A 21,779-nucleotide genomic window follows, 5' to 3' on the forward strand; every position below is an offset into this window, starting at 1 on the left:
GGATGCGGAAAGCTGCCCGGCCACCGTGCCCACCTCATGGAGCCCACGGGCTGAGGGGCTTCTGCGCGGGGAGTCCTGGGGTGTGCCAAGGGCCAGCGGGGTGACGCTGCCACCGGCCCACGTGTCCCCCGGCAGTGGGGTGACAGTGCCACCGGCCCACGTGTCCCCCGGCAGCGGGGTGATGCTGCCACCGGCCCACGTGTCCCCCGGCAGCGGGGTGACAGTGCCACCGGCCCACGTGTCCCCCGGCAGCGGGGCAACGCTGCCACCGGCCCACGTGTCCCCCGGCAGCAGGGTGACAGTGCCACCGGCCCACGTGTCCCCCGGCAGCGGGGCAACGCTGCCACCGGCCCACGTGTCCCCCGGCAGCAGGGTGACAGTGCCACCGGCCCACGTGTCCCCCGGCAGCGGGGCAACGCTGCCACCGGCCCACGTGTCCCCCGGCAGCGGGGTGACAGTGCCACCGGCCCACGTGTCCCCCGGCAGCAGGGTGACAGTGCCACCGGCCCACGTGTCCCCTGGCAGCGGGGTGATGCTGCCACCGGCCCATGTGTCCCCCGGCAGCAGGGTGACAGTGCCACCGGCCCACGTGTCCCCTGGCAGCGGGGTGATGCTGCCACCGGCCCATGTGTCCCCCGGCAGCAGGGTGACAGTGCCACCGGCCCACGTGTCCCCTGGCAGCGGGAGCCCCGTGGGGCAGCCCGAGGGGCGGAAAGGGGCACGGGGAAGCACGCTGACCCCGCAGCCGCAGACCTGTGCACCCGGGGGCTGCATCCCCCGGCGCAGCGCGGTGCGGGGCCCAGGCCGGGGAGGGGCTCGAACCCCCTGGTGCGGCCAGCGAAGGGCGGGCGGCAGGCGGGCGCAGGGAGGGACAGAGGCGAGGCCGCGCGGGGCGCCGGGGCGGGTGACAGCCGGCTGCCGCGGGGGCTCCCGGTTCCACTGCGGCGCGGCCGGGGGGTCCCGGTACCGGACGCCCCGTCTGGGCCCAGAGGGCGGGAGCGCCCCCGCTGAGGCAAGGAGAGCCGCCATTGGTCGCCCTCGCCCCGGGAGGCGGGATACCCGCACAGGAACCAATCACCAGGCTCCAGCGTCGTTGCGCGGCAGCCATTTTGTTTGCGGGCGCGGCCGCCATGGTTGTTGAGGGCGGCCATGTCGCGGGCCTGTCCCCCTCCCCGCCGCCCCCGGCCCCCCCCGCTGCCCCGGGCCGTTCCTCTTCCTCTCCGTGGGGGATGAAGCGGGGAGGGGGCGCGCCGCTATGCCAAAACCCGCGGGAGCGCTCCTTGTGCACACCGTGCTGCCCCCCCGCCCCAGGAGCAGAGACCCCCCCCCAAACCGCCCCCAGAAAGCAGGGCCGGTTATCACGGTTAGAGGTGCTTCGTTGTGTTTTGTTGTGTTTTTTCTCCTTTTTCTTCTCCTTTAAAAAGAACCGTTTGTACATACTGACCTTACAAATGCAGGTTAAAACGCAGGGCCAGGTGCCGTCCCGCTCTGGGACAGGCCCCGCAGCCCGGCCCGGGGCCGTCTAGTGTTACAGGTGTGCAGGGCGATGCCCGCCGCGCTCCCCGCGGGGCGCAGGGGGACACAGTCCAGTGCAAGGAGACGGGAAGAGGGGGCCGGGCCCCCCCGAACCCTGCGCCCCGTCGCAGGGCCGCCCCCACTGCGGGGGTCCCTCCGGGTGGAGCTGGGCGGCGTGGGCACCGCGGCGGCCGGGACAGGGTCCCGCTCAGTTGACGGTGCTGCTCCGGGCCCTCTCCGCCGCGCTCTCCGTCGCGCCGTAGGGCGTCCCCGTGCCGTGCAGGCCCTGCACGCAGACGGCGTCTGCGGGATGGAGGGAAGGGACGGGTTAGGAGCCGCTGCAGCTGCGGGAGTGACCCGCCGTGTGCTGGCCTCTCTCGCCACCGGCGCGGGGGACCCTGCCCAGGGCGGCGCAGGAGGGGGGCATCCTCTCCCCCCACCCCAGAGCAAGACGCAGGCACGCAGCCGGGCAGAGGCAGCTGCAGAGCTGGCACGGAGCACGGGTGCCTGGGTCCCCACGCGGCAAGGGGCACCCCATCCCCAGCCCCTGCCCCTACGTTCGGCTACCAGCACGCAGAGCAGCCCCTGCCCCCCCTCAGTGGGCCAGCATGGCCATCGTGGGGCCGGGACGGGGTGGCTCCCGCCCTCCAGGAAGGCACAGCAAGCAGGTGCAACCCCCCGGCTCCGGGGCCAGGAGCGAGACGGTGGCCCTGCCCCATGTGCCTACCATGAGGGTCCCCCCGCGGGCAGGGCCGCAAGCGTCCCGGCAGTCTGCCCTGCCACGGCACCTCCCGCTGGGACGGGGCTCCCACCGCCTCCCCGCAAGCTGCGGGGTGTGTCTGGAAAGACACTTTGGCTTTAGCCCAGGGTGGCGTGGGTCACGGGGCTCCCTGTGCCCCCAGCCCCACGCCCTGGTGCCCCCAGCCCCACTCACTGTAGCGGATGCGGATGGGCCAGACCATGATGCAGCACAGAGCGGCGATGGCGGCGATGGCGATGCCTCCGGTGACCAGCACCATCACCCAGTGGTAGAAGCTGATGCAGGCAGGGCAGCAGAGCTCTGTCCTGCGGGGAGAGGGCAGGGACATGGCTGCGTGGCCGGGACTGGGACCGGACCCCCACGTGCCCTGGGGCTGCCGACAGCCGTGCCAGGTCCTCGGTGTCGGGACTGGTTCAACTGGGACGCGAGGGAAAGGTTCAGGGCAAGGAGAGAGGGCAGCCCCCTGGACACCGAGACCCCCAGCCCCCTCGTGTGTCCCAGCGATGCAGTCCTTGTCTAGGGCCGGAAGAGAAGTCGAGGATTTAAGACAAATCGGAGCTGGTTCCAGCCATGCCTCTCGCTCCGAACCAGGGACGTTTGCTGCCCGGCCCCAGGCGCTGTGGCTGTGCCGCGGGGAGGGTGCCCACCCCGCAGGGACGCTTACGGGCACGGGTGCAGGTTCTGGATCGCCATCACAGCCAGGCCGTTGGCCATCTTGTCCGTGAAGCTCATGGCGCCGTAGACGAACGCGCCGCTGTGCTGTGAGGGAAGAGGAAACCTCATCGGCCGCTGCACCAAGGCCAGCCCGCCGGCTGCGAGAGCCTTGTGCCCTCTCATGGGCAGAGCCCACATTACAGCAGAGCCCCCTCACGGGTGTCTCCGTTCCCCTCCCCGACCCCGCGGCAACGCCCCGCTGCGACGCCCCGCGCCCATCTCCGCCGTACCGTGTTGGTGCCGATGAGGTCTGCCGTCATGGAGAGCGAGGTGACCAGGATGGTGGCGGAGCCGGCCCCCAGCAGCACGGCCACCCCGTAGATCTCCGCTCCCATCTGCCTGGCCAGCGTCACCCAGGAGGCGAAGGCCAGGATCACCAGGATGCCCACGAAGTACGTCAGCTGCTCCGGGCCAGGCCGGGCGAGAGGGCAGAGCTCAGAGCCCGGCTCGGCTGGCACCCAGCAAGGCAGGGGCGAGCGCGGAGGGCGCAGGGGCCAGCTGCTGCCCGGGACCGCACGGGACCCCCGTCTCTCTCCCAGCCGATTTTCTGGAGCCCCAGACTGCAAGGGCGTTGCAGCGGTCCAGGCTGGTTTACGGTGCTGGCCGTGGCGGAAGAGCCGAGCGCCCATTTCGGGTGTAGGCAGGGGGTCTGTGTGGGGCGTGGGGACAGCAGTGGGGTACTGGGGAAGGGTGCTTGCTGCAGGGCAGAGGGGACCACTGGAGGGGCAGCCCCCTCCCGCCGGCTGTGCAGACCCCCGTGCCCGCCCGCGCCGGCTCAGCCAGGCCCTCTGCGTCTCACGGGGCTCCCCCAGGACAGGCTGACCCCGGAGCAGCACGGCTTTCCCCAACCTCAGAGGTGTGCAGGACAGCCCCACGCCCCTTGCCCTGCCCACCCCTCGCACTGTCCCGGGGGGTCCCAGCTCTCCAGCCAGGCTCAGACATGCCGAGCGCCCTGCTCATCGTGCCGTCAGGATCCGGCCCCTGGGCCTCGCCCCAGCTCTACCTCAAACCCCACCAGGCCCCTGGGACTCACGTTTCGACCGATCCACTTGTTCACAGGCTTCATGAGGAAGGAGGAGAGGAAGCCACTGATGTACATCACCAGGGGGATGGTGGCGATGTACTTCTGCGAGAGACCAGGACAGGGAGGAGCTGAGCTCCGGGCCGTCGGCACAGGACCCCTGCCCACGCGACCACCAGACGCGGGCAGGACCTGCCCGGCGCCCACCTTGGGCAGCAGCAGCGAGTTGGTCAGGTACATGGTGATGTAGGTCTGGGAGAGGTTGACGATGAGCCGGGTGGACATGTAGAGCACCGCCACCTGTAAGGGGACAGAGGCAGGGCAGCACGGCTCAGCCCGCACAGACGGGAGCTGGGGAACGCCGACACCCTCCATGCCCAGCCCTGCCACGGCACAGACCCCCGCGCAGACGGGGACACCCCCCGCGCCCTGGCAGGTGGGTGCCCGGTACAGCCCACCCCTCCATCCCCACCCGCAGCAGGGGCACGGCCCACGGCTGGAGGGCGCCCACAGCCCCCGGGGCGGGCAGCAGCCCGGGGCGGGCGCCGGCGGCCCTGCCCGCGGCCGTACCTGGTAGAAGGCAGGCTCCAGCAGCCAGTCTTTCCAGATCAGCAGCGGGCGCGGGGGGCTCGTGGGCTCCTTCTGCAGCAGGGGCGCGCTCTCCTCCAGCTGCGGCAGCGAGCCCGGCGGGTACGGCTTCTCTTTGGTGCCCAGGTGGAAGACGAGGGAGAACATGGCCCCCAGCCCCACCACAATGAGGGACAGGTTCTGGGAGAGGAGAGGGGGTGAGCATAGCGGGGGTGCCCTTTGCCTGCCGACCATCCGCCCCCCAGCAGTCTGGCGAATAAAGAGGGGTCCCCAAAAACCCAGGGAGGGCTGGGTGCACACCTCCCGTGTGGCAGGTGAGACGTCAGGACGCTGCTGCTTTGCTCCCTCCAGCACCTCCCCAGCTGAGCCAGGTCCCACCCAGGGAACAGAAGACCCCAGGGCCCCCCCTGCCGCTTACCCGAAATATGGGGACATCCTGGATGCCCAGGTGCTCTGTGCGGTCAGGCTGGTCCACCTGGAAGTTCAGCAGGAGCCAGGCCAGGCCGTACACGGTGATATTGGCCATGACGGTGAAGGCATACCTGAGGGGAGACGGCACCTCAGGGTGACGCAGACGGGTGAGCTCCGGGCACGGCGGGCACACCTCGCCCCACGGCCGCCCTCCCAGCCAGGCGTGCTACAGCCAGCTTTGCACCCAGCGTCACTGCCAAGGCGACGCCAGCGAGACCGCGCAGCATCTGCCCAGGCATTCGCCTTTCTGGTGCACCTCCCGGCGTGCCCAATCCAAACCTCGGGGCATGACAGGGAGGAAAGCAAGGTCCCTCCAGGCCCACCCTCCGGCCACAGCTCACCTCTGCCCCAAGGACGTGCAGAGCTGCCCGACCCAGCGCCCCCAGAGCCGGAGCCCTCGGCCCCGGGGTTACCCCAGCACCGCCCCACATCCTCCCCAAGCTGCGCTGCGGTCCCCGCTCGCCGGCTGGCAGGTGAACTTCCTCCCTCTGGGCAGATAACGGAGCCCTGCTCCATCTGATAAACCCTCCTTCCCACTGCCCGATGCGGCCAGATAAGCGGCGCTGAGCTGGGCTCCGCGCACGGAGCTGCACGCGCTGCCCAGCCTCGGGTGTGCCACGGACGAGGGGACTCCAGCCCCGCGGCACCCGGGGGACCTCTTGTCACGCAAGCAATGGGGCTGGTGCAGGCAGGGCCGCTCCCCCGCGTTCGGGGACACCCGGGTCCAGCCGCGTTCACCTGAACGCCGTGAGCTCCACCTTCTCATGGTCACTGGTCACCAGCTCGGGGATGAGGGACAAGTGGGACACCTGTGTGGCCGCCCAGCCGAACTGGAAGATGACGATGAAGGGGAGGTAGTAGACGAAGGCTGCCCACTGCGGCGTGTTCTCCTTGCAGCCCAGGCAGGGGTTGAAGATGAAGGGGAAGGACACGAGGACGCAGGTGGTGCCTGGGGAGCGAGCACAGCGGTGAGGGGCTGCGAGTTGCCCTGGGACCCCAACAGCGCCGGCGGCTCACAGACGGACGGACCCAGCCTGCACCCTGCTAGGACAGGTCCTGCCCTGCAGGGCTGGGGAGGCGGGTGGGCCCCTGCCCCCCACCCGGTGACACACACGGAGCCCCAGGACCCCCTCACCCTCTCCTGCACAGGGTGACGTCCTTCCCTCTCGCACCCAGCGGCGGCACAGACAGACAGACGGACGCTTGTCAGCAGGCTTTTCCCAAGTTCCCCCCACAAAACGCCGTCTCGCACCCGCTCTGTCGCCCTCAAAACACCAGCAGACAGGCCCTCACGCCATCAGGACACGCAGCCACCGAGGGCTGCTCTCCGCGTCTCCAGCGCACAGATAACCAGCCCCAAGGGCACGCGCCGCCGTGCCGCCTGCCCGAGGGCGATAAGGGCCCCGGGGCTGGGGGGGCTCCGCGCTGTCCCGCGGGCGCAGCGCCAGCCTGTCCGTCCCCTTGTCCCTTCTCCCGTGGGGCAGAGGAGCACGCTCCCGCCACGCTCGCCGAAGTCACCGGCGGCGCGATGGCCAGGGACACACCAGTGCAACGAGGCGGGACGGGAGTGGATCTGCCCCCACGCCAAGCTCTGAGCCGCGGGAAGGTCCCGGCTGAGTCAGGGACAGCAGAGCCAGGCTCCTCCCCGGGCCGCAGCGTGACGGCGTGGGGACGCTTGCGTGGAGCTGGCAGGGACGGGCCGGCTTCTCCCTTTCACAAGGTCACGGAACAAATCTGCCGGGATGCTCCGCTGCCCCCGAGGCCTCGGCAGCGACACGGAGACGGCCGCGTGCCCTGTCCTGCGCGTCCCCAGCTTCACTGGGCGCTGCCAAAGAGCTGCAGGAACCTGTTCCCTTGGCTGAGAGGAACCTCGCCAGGTCCCCTCGGTCCCCTCTCTGGAGGACCTTGCAGGATCCTCCTCCTCAGGAGCCATTTCTCCTCTCCTCATCCATGAACAGCAACTCCTCCTCCTCACCGCTTCCACGTGGCACCCCAGGGGTGCCAAGCGGTTCTCCCTGTGCGGGCAGCGACAATCCCGGCTGGGCTTGGATCCGTCCCGAGCAGGGACCCCGGCGGGGTGCTGGGGGCTGCCGGCTCGCAGCCTGCTCTGCTGCTCCAGGAGCTCCCTGTGGGCCAGGGGATTTGGGCACAGTGCTGTGCTTCCACCCCAGACAAGCCACGGGACGGGAAGGGTCCGAGAAGGCTCGAACCAGACCAGACCTCCTTTGCTCCCCGTTACAGGGATGCTGTTTTTAACGTCTGGGGGCTGGGGGAGGCTCTGCCCCCTCCCCAGTGCTCTCGGCCCCCAGGGACAGGCAGTGCCCCCCACCGTGCCACCCCCACGGAGCCATGCTGCCCCGGCACCCCGATACCTGCAGGTCCCCGGCTCTGCTCAAGCGAACGTGGCTTCACTGTGAGCCAGAGGGGCCCTGGGGACCCCCGCTCTCCCAGACCACCCTGCCCCTCTCTGCAGCACCCACGGGGCAGGGGGCAGAGATCCAGGCTCTCATCTCCTGAGGGGGTCGGATCATGGGAATGCCAGGCCGCACGGCACAGGCGCCCCAGGCAGGGAATTTGGGACGGCGCTGCCGAACTGGCTCAGACAGGCAGCAAGGAGCTGCTCGTCCTCCCCAGCCCGCTGCGGCAGGGAGCTGCCCCCCAAAAACGCCAGCGAGCAGGCAGGCCAGCGTGTGGGGCGAGCTGCCCCAGACCACGGGCACTGGCGCGGCGGGGAAATGCCAGCGATAGCAACTCGTGGTATCCCCCCGGCGCTGCCTGGGGCTGCGGTTTCACAACGTTTCCTCTGATCTGAGCACGGGTTGCCACCAGATGAGCCGCCCCGCGTCGCGTGGGCGAAGCATGTCGCTGCAGCGTGACCCAGGGAGCCCAGAGCGGTACCGGCACAGCCGGTTCCAACGGGTTTGCCGGCTCCGCTCGGTCGCACCGCGGTCAGCCGAGGTGGGCAGCCCCCACCTTCTAGGAACAACCCACGCTGCAGCCGGGGAGACGCGGCCTCCGCCGTGCCCGCAGCCCCCGCTTGCGCTGCCGAAGGGGGCTCGGGGCTCTGCTCCCCGCAGTGGGGCCGGCCGGGGCGACTGAGCCCCCGCACAAGGCCCAGTTCAGGATTTCCCCTCGGGTGCACGCGAGGCAGCACCCAGCTGGAGTGGGCCTGCCCAGGGAGGGGGGGAAGCACAGCTCTGGCCACTTCCCTAAATCTAGGGCGCAGCTCTAGCTGATGCCGCGGCGGGGGGTGAAGCTGCACCCCCCCGACATCCTCCCTGACTCGCCAAGCAAAACTCTGGGGAGATCAGCCGCCATATCAGGCTGTCCTTTGGTTGCACGAAGCGGTTGGCCGAGATAAATTTGGGACAAAGATAAGAGCACCCACGCTACAACTGTCCCGTCCCCGCGCGGCTCACTCCGGGCAAGCGGCGCTCGGGCGTTACCGTTCCGTTACCCGGAGGAAGCACCAAGGGGTCTTTATCTCTGGCTGTCGAGGACATTTCTTCACGCTAACTGCCCCGCCACCCACCGCCAGCGCAGCCGGGACAGGGAAGGCTCCTGCCCGGTCACGGCACCGAGGACCCTTCTCCGGATCGCGCTGTCCCCTCAGCGAGGGACCCCGACACAGGAGTCCCCTCCCGCCCCTGCACTCGCTGCACTTTTTGACCCCAGGGCACGACGCAAGACGCGCACCTGTTAATAATTCACGCTGCCTCCTCCGCATCCTCACGGGGCCCTTACTCACCCGGCGCCCGCTGCCTTCCGTCAAGGGCCCCGCGCCCCAGGGCCACCCGCGGGGACGGCCGAGAGCTGTCTGGCCACAGGCAAGTTCCCGGGAAAGCCCGGGGCTCCCGGGAAAGCCCAGATTTTACTGTTGGTCTAGTTTTTGCTGTAGCACCGACCGGCTCAGCACACAGCGCTCACCCTGATTCGACGCAGGGGGACGTGGGGACACCCCGCAGTCCCCCGCCGCCACGCAGGTACAGCCCGAGGGACAGCGGGGAGCCCTGGGCTGCGAGCGCCCAAAGCAGCACCCGCTGCAGCGTCATGGGCCACTGGGACGGGGGCAGTGGCCAGGCAGGATGGGGACGCTGCAGTGCCCCTTCCCCACCCAGGTTCAGCCAGCCACGCCTGGGGGACCCTGGAGCACCCCGCTGTCCCCACCGCACTGCCACGGGGGCTGTTCCCCCCTCCAGGAAAGCTTCCCTGGGGCTGAGCCCCCACTCCAGAAAGGCACCCTAGGGCCGCCCATCTCCACCCGGGACACCCCAGAGAGGCACCCTCGCTCCCCCCAGACAGGACACCGCAGAGAGGCACCCCTGGGGCTGACCCCTCTCACCCAGAGCACCCCAGAAACATACCCAGGCCATCCCTCTCCACCCAGGGTACCCTGAAAAGGCACCCTCGGTTCTCCCTGCCTAGGGCATCCCAGAACAACACCCTGGGGCCACCCATTTTCACCCAGGACATCCCAGAAAGGCTCCCTTGGGGCCATCACTCGCCACCCAGGACATCTCAGAGAGGCACCCCTGGGGCTGATCCTGCACCCCAGAAAGGCACTCTGGGGCCACCCATCTCCACCCAGGACACCCAGGAGAGGGACCCTTGGTCCCCCTGCCCAGGACATCCCAGAGAGGCACCCCTGGTCCCCCTGCCCCAGCAAGGCTCCCCTGGGGGCTTATTCTGCACCCCAAAGAGGCACCCTGGGGCCACCCATCTCCACCCAGAACACCCAGGAGAGGGATCGATCCTTGGTCCCCCCACTCCAGACACCCCAGAGAGGCACCCCAAGTCCCCCTGCCCAGGACATCCCAGAGAGGCACCCCGAGTCCCCCTGCCCCAGAGAGGCACCCTGAGTCCCCCTGCCCAGGGCATCCCATAGCAGCACCCTGGGTCACCCACCTCCACCCCAGACACCCCAGAGACCCTCTCCGAGGGCTGATCCTTCACCCTAGAGAGGCACCCCTGTCCCCCCGCCCCAGAGAGGCACCCCGAGTCCCCCTGCCCCAGAGAGGCACCCTGAGGCCCCCTGCCCAGGACATCCCAGAGAGGCACCCCGAGTCCCCCTGCCCCAGAGAGGCGCCCCGATTCCCCCTGCCCAGGACATCCCAGAGAGGCACCCCGAGTCCCCCTGCCCCAGAGAGGCACCCCGAGTCCCCCTGCCCCAGAGAGGCGCCCCGATTCCCCCTGCCCAGGACATCCCAGAGAGGCACCCAGAGTCCCCCCGCCCCAGAGAGGCACCCCAAGTCCCCCTGCCCCAGAGACGCACCCCAGGTCCCCCTGCCCAGGACATCCCGTAGCGGCACCCTGGGTCACCCACCTCCACCCCGGACACCCCAGAGCGGCACCCCCGGCGGGGCTGATCCCCCTCACTCGCAGCACCCCAGAGAGGCTCCCCCGCCCCCCCCGCCCCGCACCCACCGGCCAGGTGCCAGGACTTCCTCCGCCCGTAGCGGCCGCAGCCGGCGGAGCGGTCGGCCTCGTAGCCCAGCAGCGGCGTGCAGAGCCCGTCGGCCGCCTGTCCCGCCAGCAGCAGGGCGCCGGCCAGGCGGTGGCCGTAGCGCAGCACGGCCTGCAGGTACAGCAGCAGGTAGGTGAACCACAGCGATGCGCACAGGTCGTTCAGGAAGTGCCCGGCCGCGAAGCTCAGCCGCGCCCGCAGCCCCAGCCCCGCGCCGCCGGGCTCCGCCATGCCGCCCCGCACCGCCCCGCACCGCGCACCGCCACCGGACCCGGCGGGACAGGGGCGGGGCTGCGGCGCTGCTCGGCCCCGGCCCGGTGCTGGCCCCCCCCGCACCCGCCCCGTCGGGGGTGGGGGGTTGGGGGGGGATGCTCGAAGCGGTACCCGCGGACGGGGGGGGGGGGGGGGCGGGACCGAGGGGCGGGGCGGGGGGACCGCCCGGGTTCCTGGGGCTGGGCGCTGGAGCCAGTGCGGGGGGCGTACTGGGGTGACGGGGACAGTGGAGTGACCACTCGCGTCCTAAGGACCCCGCTTCTGGGGGGTACTGGGGTGACTGGGATGATGCGGTGACCACCTGGGTCCTAGGGACCCCCCCCCCCTTCTGGGGGGTACTGGGGTCACTGGGAACAGTGCGGGGGACGTACTGGGGTGACGGGGACAATGGAGTGACCACTCGGGTGATGGGGACCCCGCCTCTAGGGGGTACTGGGGTCACTGGGAGCAGTGCGGAGGGCGTACTGGGGTGATGGGGATGATGCGGTGACCACGTGGGTCCTAGGGACCCCCCCCTTCTGGGGGGTACTGGGGTCACTGGGAGCAGCGCGGGGGGCGTACTGGGGTGACGGGGACAATGGAGTGACCACTCGGGTGATGGGGACCCCGCCTCTGGGGGGTACTGGGGTCACTGGGAGCAGTGTGGAGGGCGTACTGGGGTGACGGGGATGATGCGGTGACCACGTGGGTCCTAGGGACCCCCCCCTTCTGGGGGGTACTGGGGTCACTGGGAGCAGCGCGGGGGGCGTACTGGGGTGACGGGGACAATGGAGTGACCACTCTCGTGATGGGGACCTCGCTTCTGGGGGGTACTGGGGTCACTGGGAGCAGAGCGGGGGTACTGGGGCGGCTGGGAACAGTGTGGGGGGCGTACTGGGGTGACTGGGACGATGCGGTGACCACGGGGGTCCTAGGGACCCCCCCCTTCTGGGGGGTACTGGGGTGACTGGGACGATGCGGTGACCACGGGGGTTCTAGGGACCCCCCCTTCTGCTGGGTACTGGGGTCACTGGGAACAGTGAAGGGGTACTGGGGCGACTGTGAGCAGAGTAGCGGGAGTACTGGTGTGACCGGGATGGTGGGGTCACCACTGGGGTAATGGGGACTCCCATTCTGGGGGGTACTGGGGTAACTGGGAACAGTGTGAGGGTACGGGGGTGACTGGAACCGTTATGGGCAGTACTGGAGTCACTGGGACTCTGGGCTGACCTCCCCTTAGGTGGGCACCGGGGTCACTGGGAGCAGTGGGGGGGTTCATGGCCATTGGGACCCCAAGGGTGGGCGCTGGCATTACTGAGAGCGACGGGAGGATACTGGGATCACTGGGAGTGGGGGCGCCGGGGCCCTGTGCCGGAGTGGGAGCGAGGGGCCGCCCGCGGTGGGCCCCCTTCCCCCCTCCCCCCTCCCTTACATGTTGTTGCCCCTTTAAGGCGCTGCCGTCCCCACAACACTTCCCCGTCCCCATGCCGATTGCTGATTGGCGGGCAGCCTGCCGCGCGCGCCGGACGCGCACGCGCACGCGCCGGCCTGCCCCGCCCCTTGGCCTCGCCCCGCCCAGTCTCCTCCTCTGACCTCTGACGTAAGCCAATCCGCGCTGGCCTGCGCCGTCCGCCGCCCGGCGCCAGGGGCCAATCGGAAGCGCCGAGGCGGGCTTCTGCGTTGCAGAGGGGCGTGGCCAGGGAGCGGAAGTGCGGCGGAGCGGCCCCGGCGGCGCCAGGGGAGTCGGGGCGGGGGGCGGCGGTGTCCGGGCGGGGGGGGGGCTCGGCCGTGTCCCCGGGGGAGCCCCGCCCCGCGGCGCGGTGCCAGCGCTGTCTGTGTCCCCGCAGGGCCCCGAGCCGCGCGGAGCGACCCCCCGCCCCGCCGCCCCCCCCGCCCCGCCATGGCGCACGGCGCCCGGCAGCTGCCCGCCGCCATGCTGTGAGTACCGGCCCCGCGCCTTTGTCCCCCGGCGTCTCCCGCCGGGTTTCGGGGAGCCCCGGCCGCTGCGGCGGGGCTGGGCGCTGCGCCGCTTCCCCCCCCACCCCCCCAGGCGCTGGGAGGCCGGGCTCCCCCCGCGCGGCGGGGTGGGCGAACGGGGGATCCCGGGGGTGACCCCGCTTCTCAGAGCGCCCCGGGGCGGGGGGGGCGGGCACCCGGCGTCACCGGGGGGTGTTTGTGACGGAGAGAGCCCGGCCGTGCCCGCGGGGAGCCGCAGGGATTTATTCCTTGCAGGGGCACAGGGGCTCCAGGGCTGGTAGTGGGTTTGGGGGCTGTTTGGGTGGGCGAGAGCCGGGGGGTCCGGCGAGCGCGAGGCCGTGCTGCCGGGGGCTGCGTCACCGCCCCAGCGGTTTCCCGGCCCTTTCTGACGTGCGCTCTCTGGCTGCAGACATGCCACGAGCAAAGCTCAGCACGGAAACTTCCTGGTGGCCGTCAAGCAGGAGAAGGGAGAGTCGACACGGACGAGCAGCGAGAAGCCGCACGGCGAGGAGGAGGTGAGCTCCAGTGCCCGCGTCCCTCCCCGCGTGGTCCCCGGGAGCAGGGTCTGTGTCGCCCAGCCTGGGGCTGTCCCTCCGCTCGCCCTTCAGCCACCCAGGCGCAGCTGGGCGAGGCTGCGGCCGTGGCCTGAGGAAAGGACCGGACCTTCCCTTGAGGGACGGGAGGTCCAGGCGGGCTCTGCCAGCGCGGTGGCATTGTGCGCTCTGATCCGTGCCGGGTTGTCTCTTTCCCTTCGTTTGGTGCCAGCCGGTGAAGAAGAGGGGCTGGCCCAAGGGCAAGAAGAGGAAGAAGATCCTTCCCAACGGCCCCAAAGCCCCAGTGACGGGCTACGTGCGTTTCCTGAACGAGCGGCGCGAGCAGATCCGCACGCAGCATCCTGACCTGCCCTTCCCGGAGATCACCAAGATGCTGGGGGCTGAGTGGAGCAAGCTGCAGCTTTCGGAGAAGCAGGTACTGGCCCCCAGGGGAGACTCCCCCACCCAGGGCTGGGCAGCACGCTGCCCCCAAACCCTGGCTGCGGCTCCGCACAGGGAGCTTGTCCCAGTACTGGCGGGCTGGTGAGCAGGAGCTCGGCCTCGAGTAGTGGGGAGGGGGCAGCGGCCCCCCGGGAGCCCTGGGCTGAGGGCCCTCTGTGACCGCAGCGGTACCTGGATGAAGCGGAGCGGGAGAAGCAGCAGTACATGAAGGAGCTACGGGAATACCAGCAGTCAGAGGCCTACAAGATGTGCTCGGAGAAGATCCAGGAGAAGAAGATCAAAAAAGGTGAGCTGTGGGCGCAGCGGCCGGGGTCGCTGCCAGAGCCTCGCGGGGGCGCTGGGCCGGCTCTGGGAGTAACCTGCTCCCCCCTTTCCAGAGGACGCAGGCTCTGCGGCCGTGAACACCCTGCTGAATGGGCACCTGCACAAGGTAAGGCCCCGGGACGTGGCGCCGCTGGGTTTGGCCCACGGGAACTGGGCTGGCTGCAGGTTTGGGCAGAGGGAGACTCACGGGTTGCGCTTCAAGGCGCCAACTCCCTGCTGACGCAGAGCCTGGAGCAGCAAGAGGCTGAGCTGTCCTCTGCCCAGGCAGGGCCCGCCCCGCCCTGTCCCTGCACCTCCTGTCTGCGCAGCCCCGAGGAGACGGGGTCCCCCGCAGAAGGCTCAGCCCTGCCTGATCCGTCCCCTCCCGTCCCCCAGGCCGGCGAGTGCAGCGACACCTTCTCCACCTTCGACGTCCCCATCTTCACGGAGGAGTTCTTGGACCAAAACAAAGGTGAGGGGTGGGCTGCGGGGTGGACGCGGCGGTGTCTTGCGTGGGGGGCGGCTGCAGCGAGCAATGCCCTGCCGGAGCCGCCTGCGTCCCACGGGGCAGGACTGCGGCCGGCGCTGGCTGCGAGGTCCGGGCTGCATGAGGTCCCTGGTGAGGTTGGGAGGAGGGACCGGATCCCGGCTGGAGCCACGGGGTTGGTGAGGCTGAGCGTCCTGAAGTCACGGCTGGGGAAGGGATTGGGTTTGGGATCGGGGAGAGCGTCGGAGGGGCCGCCCCTGCTGACGTCGCGCGGTCCCGGCAGCCCGGGAGGCCGAGCTGCGGCGCCTGCGGAAGATGAACACAGAGTTTGAGGAGCAGAACGCCATCCTGCAGAAGCACACGGAGAGCATGAACTGTGCCAAGGAGAAGCTGGAGCAGGAGCTGGCCCAGGAGGAGAGGCAGACCCTGGCCCTGCAGCAGCAGCTCCAGTCCGTGCGGCAGGCCCTCACCGCCAGCTTCGCCTCCCTCCCCATCCCCGGTGAGTTCAGGGCGGCCGTGGGGACCAGCCTGTGCCAGAGGGGCGCCGCTGGGGCTCCGTGCGTGGTACGAGCGCGGGCAGTGGGATGGAGATGAATGCCCGTTCGCTGGTGGGGCAGCGTCCTGGAGCAGTTCGAGGGGCTCTCTGAGGGGCGCGACGGCCCTGCGACGGGGCCGCAGCTGCGCCTGCGAGGCAGGTTGTCCTGGATGCTTTTGTCCCTGGGTTTGTGCCGGTGCAGGCGCTCTCCTGCTGCGGGGAGACGGCACCTGGCGTTCAGGGTCCCTTCCCCCGTCACCAGCGCGATGCAGGGGCTGGCCGGGGGCTTGCGGCCCTGCTGACGGCGCTGGCCGCCTCGCAGGCACCGGGGAGACCCCCACGCTGAGCACTCTGGACTTCTACATGGCCAAGCTGCACAGCACCATCGAGAGCAACCCGCTGCAGCACGAGAAGCTGGTGGTGCGCATCAAGGAGATCCTGTCCCGCATTGCCAGGTGAGCTGGCAGGGCCGCCGGAGCTGCGCCGGCCCTCGTGGCCCTGCGAGCGCTGCGTCAGCCCGCGGCGGGACCTGGGCGAGGAAGGTGCGGGCAGAGAGGGGCTGCGAGCTGCTGCGGGCCGCTGGGGGAGAGGAGCCAGCCCCTGTAATTTGGCCTTGCTTTCCTCCCTCTTAGCGAGCACTTGTGAAGAGGACCAGTCCCTCCCGCAGCCCGGGGCCGGCCGGACCACGGCCCTGTCCCTTGGAGCTCGTGCAAGGGATGGTCTCTGCTGGTGGTCCGGCTGCTTCCCCCCCTCCACCCTGCGCACCTTGCTGGAAAAGTGGCCCGGGACAAGCCCCCAGCCCCGCTGTGGCTGGGACTCGTGGCTGCACCATCTCTGAGGACTTCGCGCTTCTGGGGACCAAACGGTGACAGGGCTGAGAGGCCCCAGTCTGCCCGGGGCCAGGCGAGGTGGTGGGCGTGAGCGTCCCCCCGCTCTCCTGTTGGGTGCCCAGCTCCTGCAGCTCTGCCTCGCTGGACCGGAGACTCCCAAAAGGCCATCCGGTGGGACGGGGTGCCTGCGGGTTGCTGACCTGGAGTGGATCTGCCTCTCCCGGGGGGCCCAGGGGCTGCCCCTCACCAGCCCGTGACGGGAGGGAGGCGGCCGGGAGCCCCTGGGCCTCGGCGCTGCCCCCCGCCCTGCCATCGGCCCGGGGAGCCTGGTGGTTCCCTGTCCCGCAGCAAGCGAGGTGGCAGGCTTCCTTCCCCCCACCTCTCGCTTTATTTAATCTCCCCCTCTCTCCCCGCTGAGTGCCTTCGAATCCCGCCCCTCACCCTGCCCTCGCCTCCTTCCCCTGCGCCTCTGGGACCAGGCAGGGCAGCGCCTGCCCTCTGCAGCCGTGAAGGCAAAAAAAAAAAAAAAATCCTCAAATCCTTGCCGGAGAGGGAGCCGGGACCACCCCTGTCCTCCCCGTGCGGGGAGCCCCTGGGACGGGCACGGGCTTTGGGCTCCTGCCTCCCTGCCCGAGCCTGTCCTGCAGCGTGGGACCACCGTGGCGGCAGCCGTGCGGCGCTGGGGCCAGCTGGCCGCGGGGCTGCCTGTCGCTAATCGCAGACTGTAATTAGAGAGTCTCTTATTTTCTTACTGGCACGGTGCTGTGCTGGCCCGGGGTTTAACCTGGGGCCGGCGCGCGACCACCCGTCTCTTGCCCGTGAGGTCCATGCTCTGGAGATGATCTCCTGGTTGCCATCTCCTGGTGGCTGCTTGGCTCGGGATGGAGATGGGAGCGAATAAATGTGAGGAATAACCACGCAGGCTCCGCGTCTTCCTGCTCGGAGGGGGCTCGGAGCCGCTCCCGGCCCCCATCCCAGGTCTCTGGGCGTGTGGCGGGGGCCACGGCCCCGAGCTCGCGGCTGCAGCCCCCAGCCCCAGCAGGACGGTGCGATGGCCAGGGGTCTGTGCCGTCTCTCCCGTCTCGTCCGGGCCCCCCCTGCGCAGCAGAGCTCACCCGATCCCGGGGGGTGACCTGCGCCGCTGGATCGGGTTCCCCGCCGCGGCGATCACCTTACGGCAGATCCGGCGCCCATCTATAATTCAGCGGGATGCAGCAGGCGGGCAGGCGCGGCAGGCGGGCCCAGGAGGGTAGCCCCATGGAGAACGGCGTGGAGCAGGAGCCAGGGACCCCCGAGCTGTCCGCCACCGAGGCCGTCCCGGCCCCCCGCACCCCCCGCGCCCGACCCCGGCTGGTGTTCCACACGCAGCTGGCCCACGGCAGCCCCACGGGGCGCATCGAGGGCTTCACCAACGTCAAGGAGCTCTACGCCAAAATCGCCGAGGTCTTTGGCATCTCGCCCACTGAGGTGAGGGGGCTGGCAGCTGCTGCGGCGTGGGGAGGGGGCTTCGCGCCTGAAGCGGGGAAGGCCGGCCCCACGGCACCGTCTGCGGCCACCCTCCCGTGGGTCCCCAGCTGTTCCGGGAGCGCAGCCCCCTAGAATGACCCAGAAATGAGCGTTGTTAACCTCGGGGTGGTCTCATCCTCTCTGGGGAGCGGCGGGGTGGCTCCGTGCCTCAGTTTCCCACCTCGGCAGGCGGGCAGGGAGCGGGGGCTGCCCGTTCCCCGCGGTTCCCCGGCTGATGCCAGCTGCTGCCCTGGAGCCAGGGAAGGGAGCAGGGGGATGGTGCAACGCTGGGTCCCCGGGCAGGTGGGGGGTCCCCAGACCCCTCTGGCTGGCAGCCCCAGACCTGGCCGCGTTCACCCGTCGGCCGGCTCCTGCCCTGGCACGGCCAATGCCCCCCACAGTGCCGCAGGGGCGTCCCCAGCCCCCGGTGACGGGGTGCCCTGGGGCAGATCCTCTTTTGCACGCTCAACACGCACAAAGTGGACATGCAGAAGCTGCTGGGGGGCCAGATCGGCCTGGAGGACTTCATCTTCGCCCACGTGCGGGGCGAGACGAAGGAGGTGGAGGTGACCAAGACGGAGGATGCGCTCGGCCTCACCATCACGGACAACGGGGCCGGCTATGCCTTCATCAAGGTGAACCCCCGCCCCACGGGGCAGCCCTGGGCGCTGTGGCAACATCTGCTGCCGGCACCGCGTCCCTGAAGAAGAGCTCCCTCCCTGACCGCCCCCAACCCCATCAGTGCCCCTTCTGGATCCCCCCGGCCCTGGGGGCCCCCCTACCATGGTGCCAAAGGCCACGGGACCGCGGAGGTGTTTTTTGGGCGGGACGGGGTGGCTGTGTCTGTCCTTCCCGAGGTGCCACCTTCTCGTCGTGTGTCCCACACCCCGTCCCCCTTCGCGGTCCCCAGAGAATCAAGGAGGGGAGCATCATCAACCGCCTGCAGACGGTGTGCGTGGGCGACAGCATCGAGGCCATCAACGACCACACCATCGTGGGCTGCCGGCACTACGAGGTGGCGCGGATGCTGCGGGAGCTGCCGCGGGCTCAGCCCTTCACCCTCCGCCTGGTGCAGCCCAAAAAGGCCTTCGGTGAGCTGGGGGTCCCGCTGCCCTCGCCGGGGCACCCGCCCACACCCCGCACCCGTGTGCGTCCCCACCCCGCACCCACGGGTGTCCCTTGTGCCCACGCTGCCCGTGAGCACCCCCTCCCCGTGCATGGCTCGGTGCCCCCATGTGCTGGGACGTGGGTGGGTGGCGAGGGGCTGGAGGTGCCAGGCCCTGCCCGCGCCCTCATCCCCCTCGCCCCCCCACCCTGGGGTGCAGACATGATTGGACAGAGGACGCGGAGCGGCAAGGCCCCGGGCGAGGGCAGCATGGCCAGCGGGAAGGAAACGCTGCGGCTGCGGGCACAGGGCCCCGCCACGCTGGAGGAGGGGGTAAGACCCCCGCCCTGAGCCCACGGACACTCACCCCACGCCCGGGGCAGGGGATGAGCGTCCCCACGTCCCTGCATGAACCCTGCGTGCGGCGCCCACGGGCACAGCTCCGAGGGCATGGGGTGTGGGAGGGGGGGTCCATGGGCTGTGCCCCCAACCCCAGCGGCACCCCCTTGGCCCTCTTGCCCCCCAGCCCAGCCCCTCGGAGGAGGAAGCCGCGTGCCGGGTGGACGATCTCCTGGAGAGCTACATGGGCATCCGCGACGGCGAGCTGGGTGAGCAGGCGGGGGGCGGTGGGGGCCCACCGCAGCCCCCCGTCCGCCGCTCACCCTGCCTCTCCTTCTCTCCAGCCTCCACCATGGTGGCGGCGGCGAAGGCGAGCCCCGGCGCGGCCCAGCTTGCCCGCGGCCTGGACTCAGTGCTGGGCGAGTTCGCATTCCCCCAGGAGTTCGTGGCCGAGGTGTGGGCGGCCGTCTGCCACCCCGGGGGGGGGCAGGAGTAGCTGGAGGGGGGGCGGCGCTGCCCCTCGCCCGCCTCCCTGCCCCACCTGGGGTTGGCGGTGTTGGTGGGGGTCCCCATCCTCCCCCTCCCCACCCTCCTGAGCTGCCCCTGGGTGTGTCCCCTGGATTGGGGGGGGCAGGAGGGCACTCAGACCCCCCCCCCCACAAGGGTCCCCCCTTCCACACCCCCAGACCCTGGCTCATTAAAGCAGAGACTGGAGAAGGGCTGTGGCTGTGGCCGGTAACGGGGCCGGGGACCCCCAGGGACCCCCGAGCGCTCACCCCAGCAGGCGCGGCGAGCTGCACAAGCTGTGTTTTATTGGGGGGGGGGGGAGGGTCGCTCGGATGGGGAGGGGCAAGCAGCTCTGTGCCCCTTGCCCACCCCCCGTGGGTACCAGGCTCAGGGCGGGGGTGAGGAGACCCCCACGGATGCAGGCGGTGGGGACGACGATTTAACCGGGGCGGGGGGGATGGGGTGGAGGGGGGCCTGTCCCCCCCAGCTCGGCGCCTGTCCCTGCGGCTGATACCGCAGGACGGAGTCGGCGGTGAACTTGCGGCGCAGGGAGGGGTTGAGGGTGGGGTAGGGGGAGAGGACGGAGGCGCGGGGGCGCAGGCCGGGGTGGATGCGCTGCAGCACGGCGCGGCGGAACAGGATGTAGACCCAGGGGTCCAGGATCTGGTTCCAGGTGACCATGCGGATGTAGATGAGCAGCATCTTCTGCGTCTGCGTGGGCAGCAGCTGCATCTGGCCGCGGGCTGGCAGCTGCTGCAGCGCCGTCTGCACGATGAAGATCTGCGCGGGGGGAAGGGGCGAGGCGTCAGCGGGGTGGGCAGGGGGCCGCGCAGAGGCCACGAGAGGCAGGAGATGACGAGGGGCCAGGCCGGGCGCCGAGGCGTCCCAGGCGGGTTTGGAGCCCCTGCTCTGCCCGCGAGCGCCGCTGAGCCCCAGAGCCCATCGCTCGGGTGCCAACCCAGGGTGCGGAGCGGTGGCGGGGGGACCCCGAGGCCTCACCACGAGGGACGTGAGAGGGGGGACGTAGCGAGACCTCATGGGGAGGGATGTGAAGGGGGGACGCACCGAGACCTCACCGCGAGGGACGTGGAGGGGACACCAAGACCCGGGGCCTCACCAGGAGGGGCATCCAGCAGATGGTGGCGATGATCATGATGCCCACGAGCTGCACCATCATCTCCACCTCGCTGTCCCGACGCCGCTGCACCGACTCCCGGTCGTGGTAGACACGGCAAAGCGTCACCACGCTGACTGTGTTCAAGACGAAGGAGAGCAGCACCGAGAAGATGCCCAGCAAGGCGAAGAGCAGGCAGAAGACGATGTCGCCGGTGTCGGGCAGGAGGGTGAGGAAGCACCAGGAGCCGGGGTACTGCAGCGTGTACCGCCCCAGCCCCAGCACCGGCAGCAGCCCCAGCAGGCAGGAGAAGCCCCACACCAGCCCCACGATGGACCAGGCGCGGCGCTTGGAGATGCTGGTGGAGCGGGAGAAGGGGCGGTTGATGCCGAAGAACCTCTCACCGGCCATGGTGGCCCCCAGCAGCAGCGGGCACTGCCCGAAGAAGACCATGGAGAAGCCGAGGAAGTTGCAGAGGTGGCAGCTGGGGTCCACCTCGGCCCAGGTGAACTTGATGAAGTGGTAGGGGATGATGACCGAGGCCGTCACCAGCAGCCCTGTGAAGTCCGTGACCACCAGCCCGCAGAGGAAGACGAGGAAGGACGAGCGGGACCGGCTGGAGAGCTTGCGAGAGGAGCTGAGCAGGACACAGAGGGCGAAGAGGTTGGAGCAGAGGCCGATGAGGCCGAAGGCAGTGGAGAACCAGGGCGAGGTGATGCTGGTCTGCGTGGTGTTGTGGCCCTTGCTGGCGTTGAACACGCCGAAGCACGTGTCCGACCGGCTGGCCACGCTGCTGTTGAGAGGCTCCATGTCCCCCCACCCCATCCTGCTCCTTCCGGCGGCTTCAGGCACCCTCCTGGCTCGGATCCATGGCGCGTGCCCCCCGCGTCGCTGCCCGCACCAATCCTGCCTTGGCCTGCGGGGGCGAGGAGGGGGTTTTAGCGCCAGTTCTCCCGTGGCCGAGCCCACCCCTTACCCCCGCTAAGCAGGGGCACCCCAGGCCACGCGTAGGGGGACGCCATGCCAGGACGGCCGCGCGCGGAGCTGGCACGGCTCTCGGCAGCGGGTGTGGGGGGCCCCAGCCCCACAGCTGGCTGGGATTAACTGTCCCCAGGCGCCAGCCGCATGGGGCCGTGGCCGCGAGGCTGCAATCCGGCTGCAATCCGGCGCGGTGGGTGTTCGGAGACGCGCGGCACTGGCAGCTCGGCTCTGACGGCACCGGCTCGCTCCTGCCCCAGGGGAGGGGGATGTGATCAGGCACCCGCGGGATGTCTGCCCTGGGCTGCGGTGGGTGCA

General features: G+C 70.4%; 4 protein-coding genes across 5 annotated transcripts; 2 read left to right on the forward strand and 2 right to left on the reverse strand.

Annotated features, from left to right (window-relative positions):
• Nucleotides 1-1,364: 1,364 nt before the first annotated feature.
• Nucleotides 1,365-10,783, reverse strand: MFSD12 (major facilitator superfamily domain containing 12). The gene is made up of 10 exons (XM_086767590.1): nt 10,494-10,783; nt 5,808-6,018; nt 5,017-5,140; nt 4,581-4,778; nt 4,218-4,310; nt 4,023-4,115; nt 3,220-3,390; nt 2,940-3,034; nt 2,450-2,580; nt 1,365-1,818 (listed from the first exon to the last, which is right to left on the reverse strand). Exons 1-10 carry the CDS (start codon nt 10,762-10,764, stop codon nt 1,724-1,726), a joined length of 1,482 nt encoding a protein of 493 aa, XP_086623716.1. The 5' UTR covers nt 10,765-10,783; the 3' UTR covers nt 1,365-1,723.
• Nucleotides 10,784-12,559: 1,776 nt separating this feature from the next.
• On the forward strand, nt 12,560-16,829 carry HMG20B (high mobility group 20B). Of its 2 annotated transcripts, XM_086767518.1 has the most exons (9): nt 12,561-12,723; nt 13,172-13,277; nt 13,528-13,731; nt 13,923-14,043; nt 14,135-14,187; nt 14,457-14,532; nt 14,831-15,046; nt 15,405-15,537; nt 15,715-16,829. In XM_086767518.1, exons 1-9 carry the CDS (start codon nt 12,686-12,688, stop codon nt 15,725-15,727), a joined length of 960 nt encoding a protein of 319 aa, XP_086623644.1. In that variant the 5' UTR covers nt 12,561-12,685; the 3' UTR covers nt 15,728-16,829. The 2 variants fall into 2 exon arrangements, with proteins under 2 accessions (XP_086623645.1, XP_086623644.1); XM_086767519.1 differs by lacking the exon at nt 15,715-16,829 and having other exon boundaries at nt 12,560-12,723; nt 15,405-15,541.
• Nucleotides 16,830-17,121: 292 nt separating this feature from the next.
• On the forward strand, nt 17,122-19,358 carry GIPC3 (GIPC PDZ domain containing family member 3). Its single transcript, XM_086767376.1, has 6 exons — nt 17,122-17,379; nt 17,868-18,053; nt 18,329-18,509; nt 18,744-18,856; nt 19,050-19,131; nt 19,207-19,358. The coding sequence occupies exons 1-6, from the start codon at nt 17,122-17,124 to the stop codon at nt 19,356-19,358; spliced, it is 972 nt and encodes a 323-aa protein (XP_086623502.1).
• Nucleotides 19,359-19,684: 326 nt separating this feature from the next.
• TBXA2R (thromboxane A2 receptor) lies at nt 19,685-21,402 on the reverse strand. The gene is made up of 2 exons (XM_086767364.1): nt 20,487-21,402; nt 19,685-20,149 (listed from the first exon to the last, which is right to left on the reverse strand). The coding sequence occupies exons 1-2, from the start codon at nt 21,306-21,308 to the stop codon at nt 19,757-19,759; spliced, it is 1,215 nt and encodes a 404-aa protein (XP_086623490.1). The 5' UTR covers nt 21,309-21,402; the 3' UTR covers nt 19,685-19,756.
• Between the last annotated feature and the right edge of the window lie 377 nt (nt 21,403-21,779).

This window comes from Chlamydotis macqueenii, chromosome 26 (genome assembly GCF_036417535.1).
Source record: "Chlamydotis macqueenii isolate bChlMac1 chromosome 26, bChlMac1.mat, whole genome shotgun sequence".
In the NCBI taxonomy this organism is placed as follows: Eukaryota; Metazoa; Chordata; class Aves; order Otidiformes; family Otididae; genus Chlamydotis; species Chlamydotis macqueenii.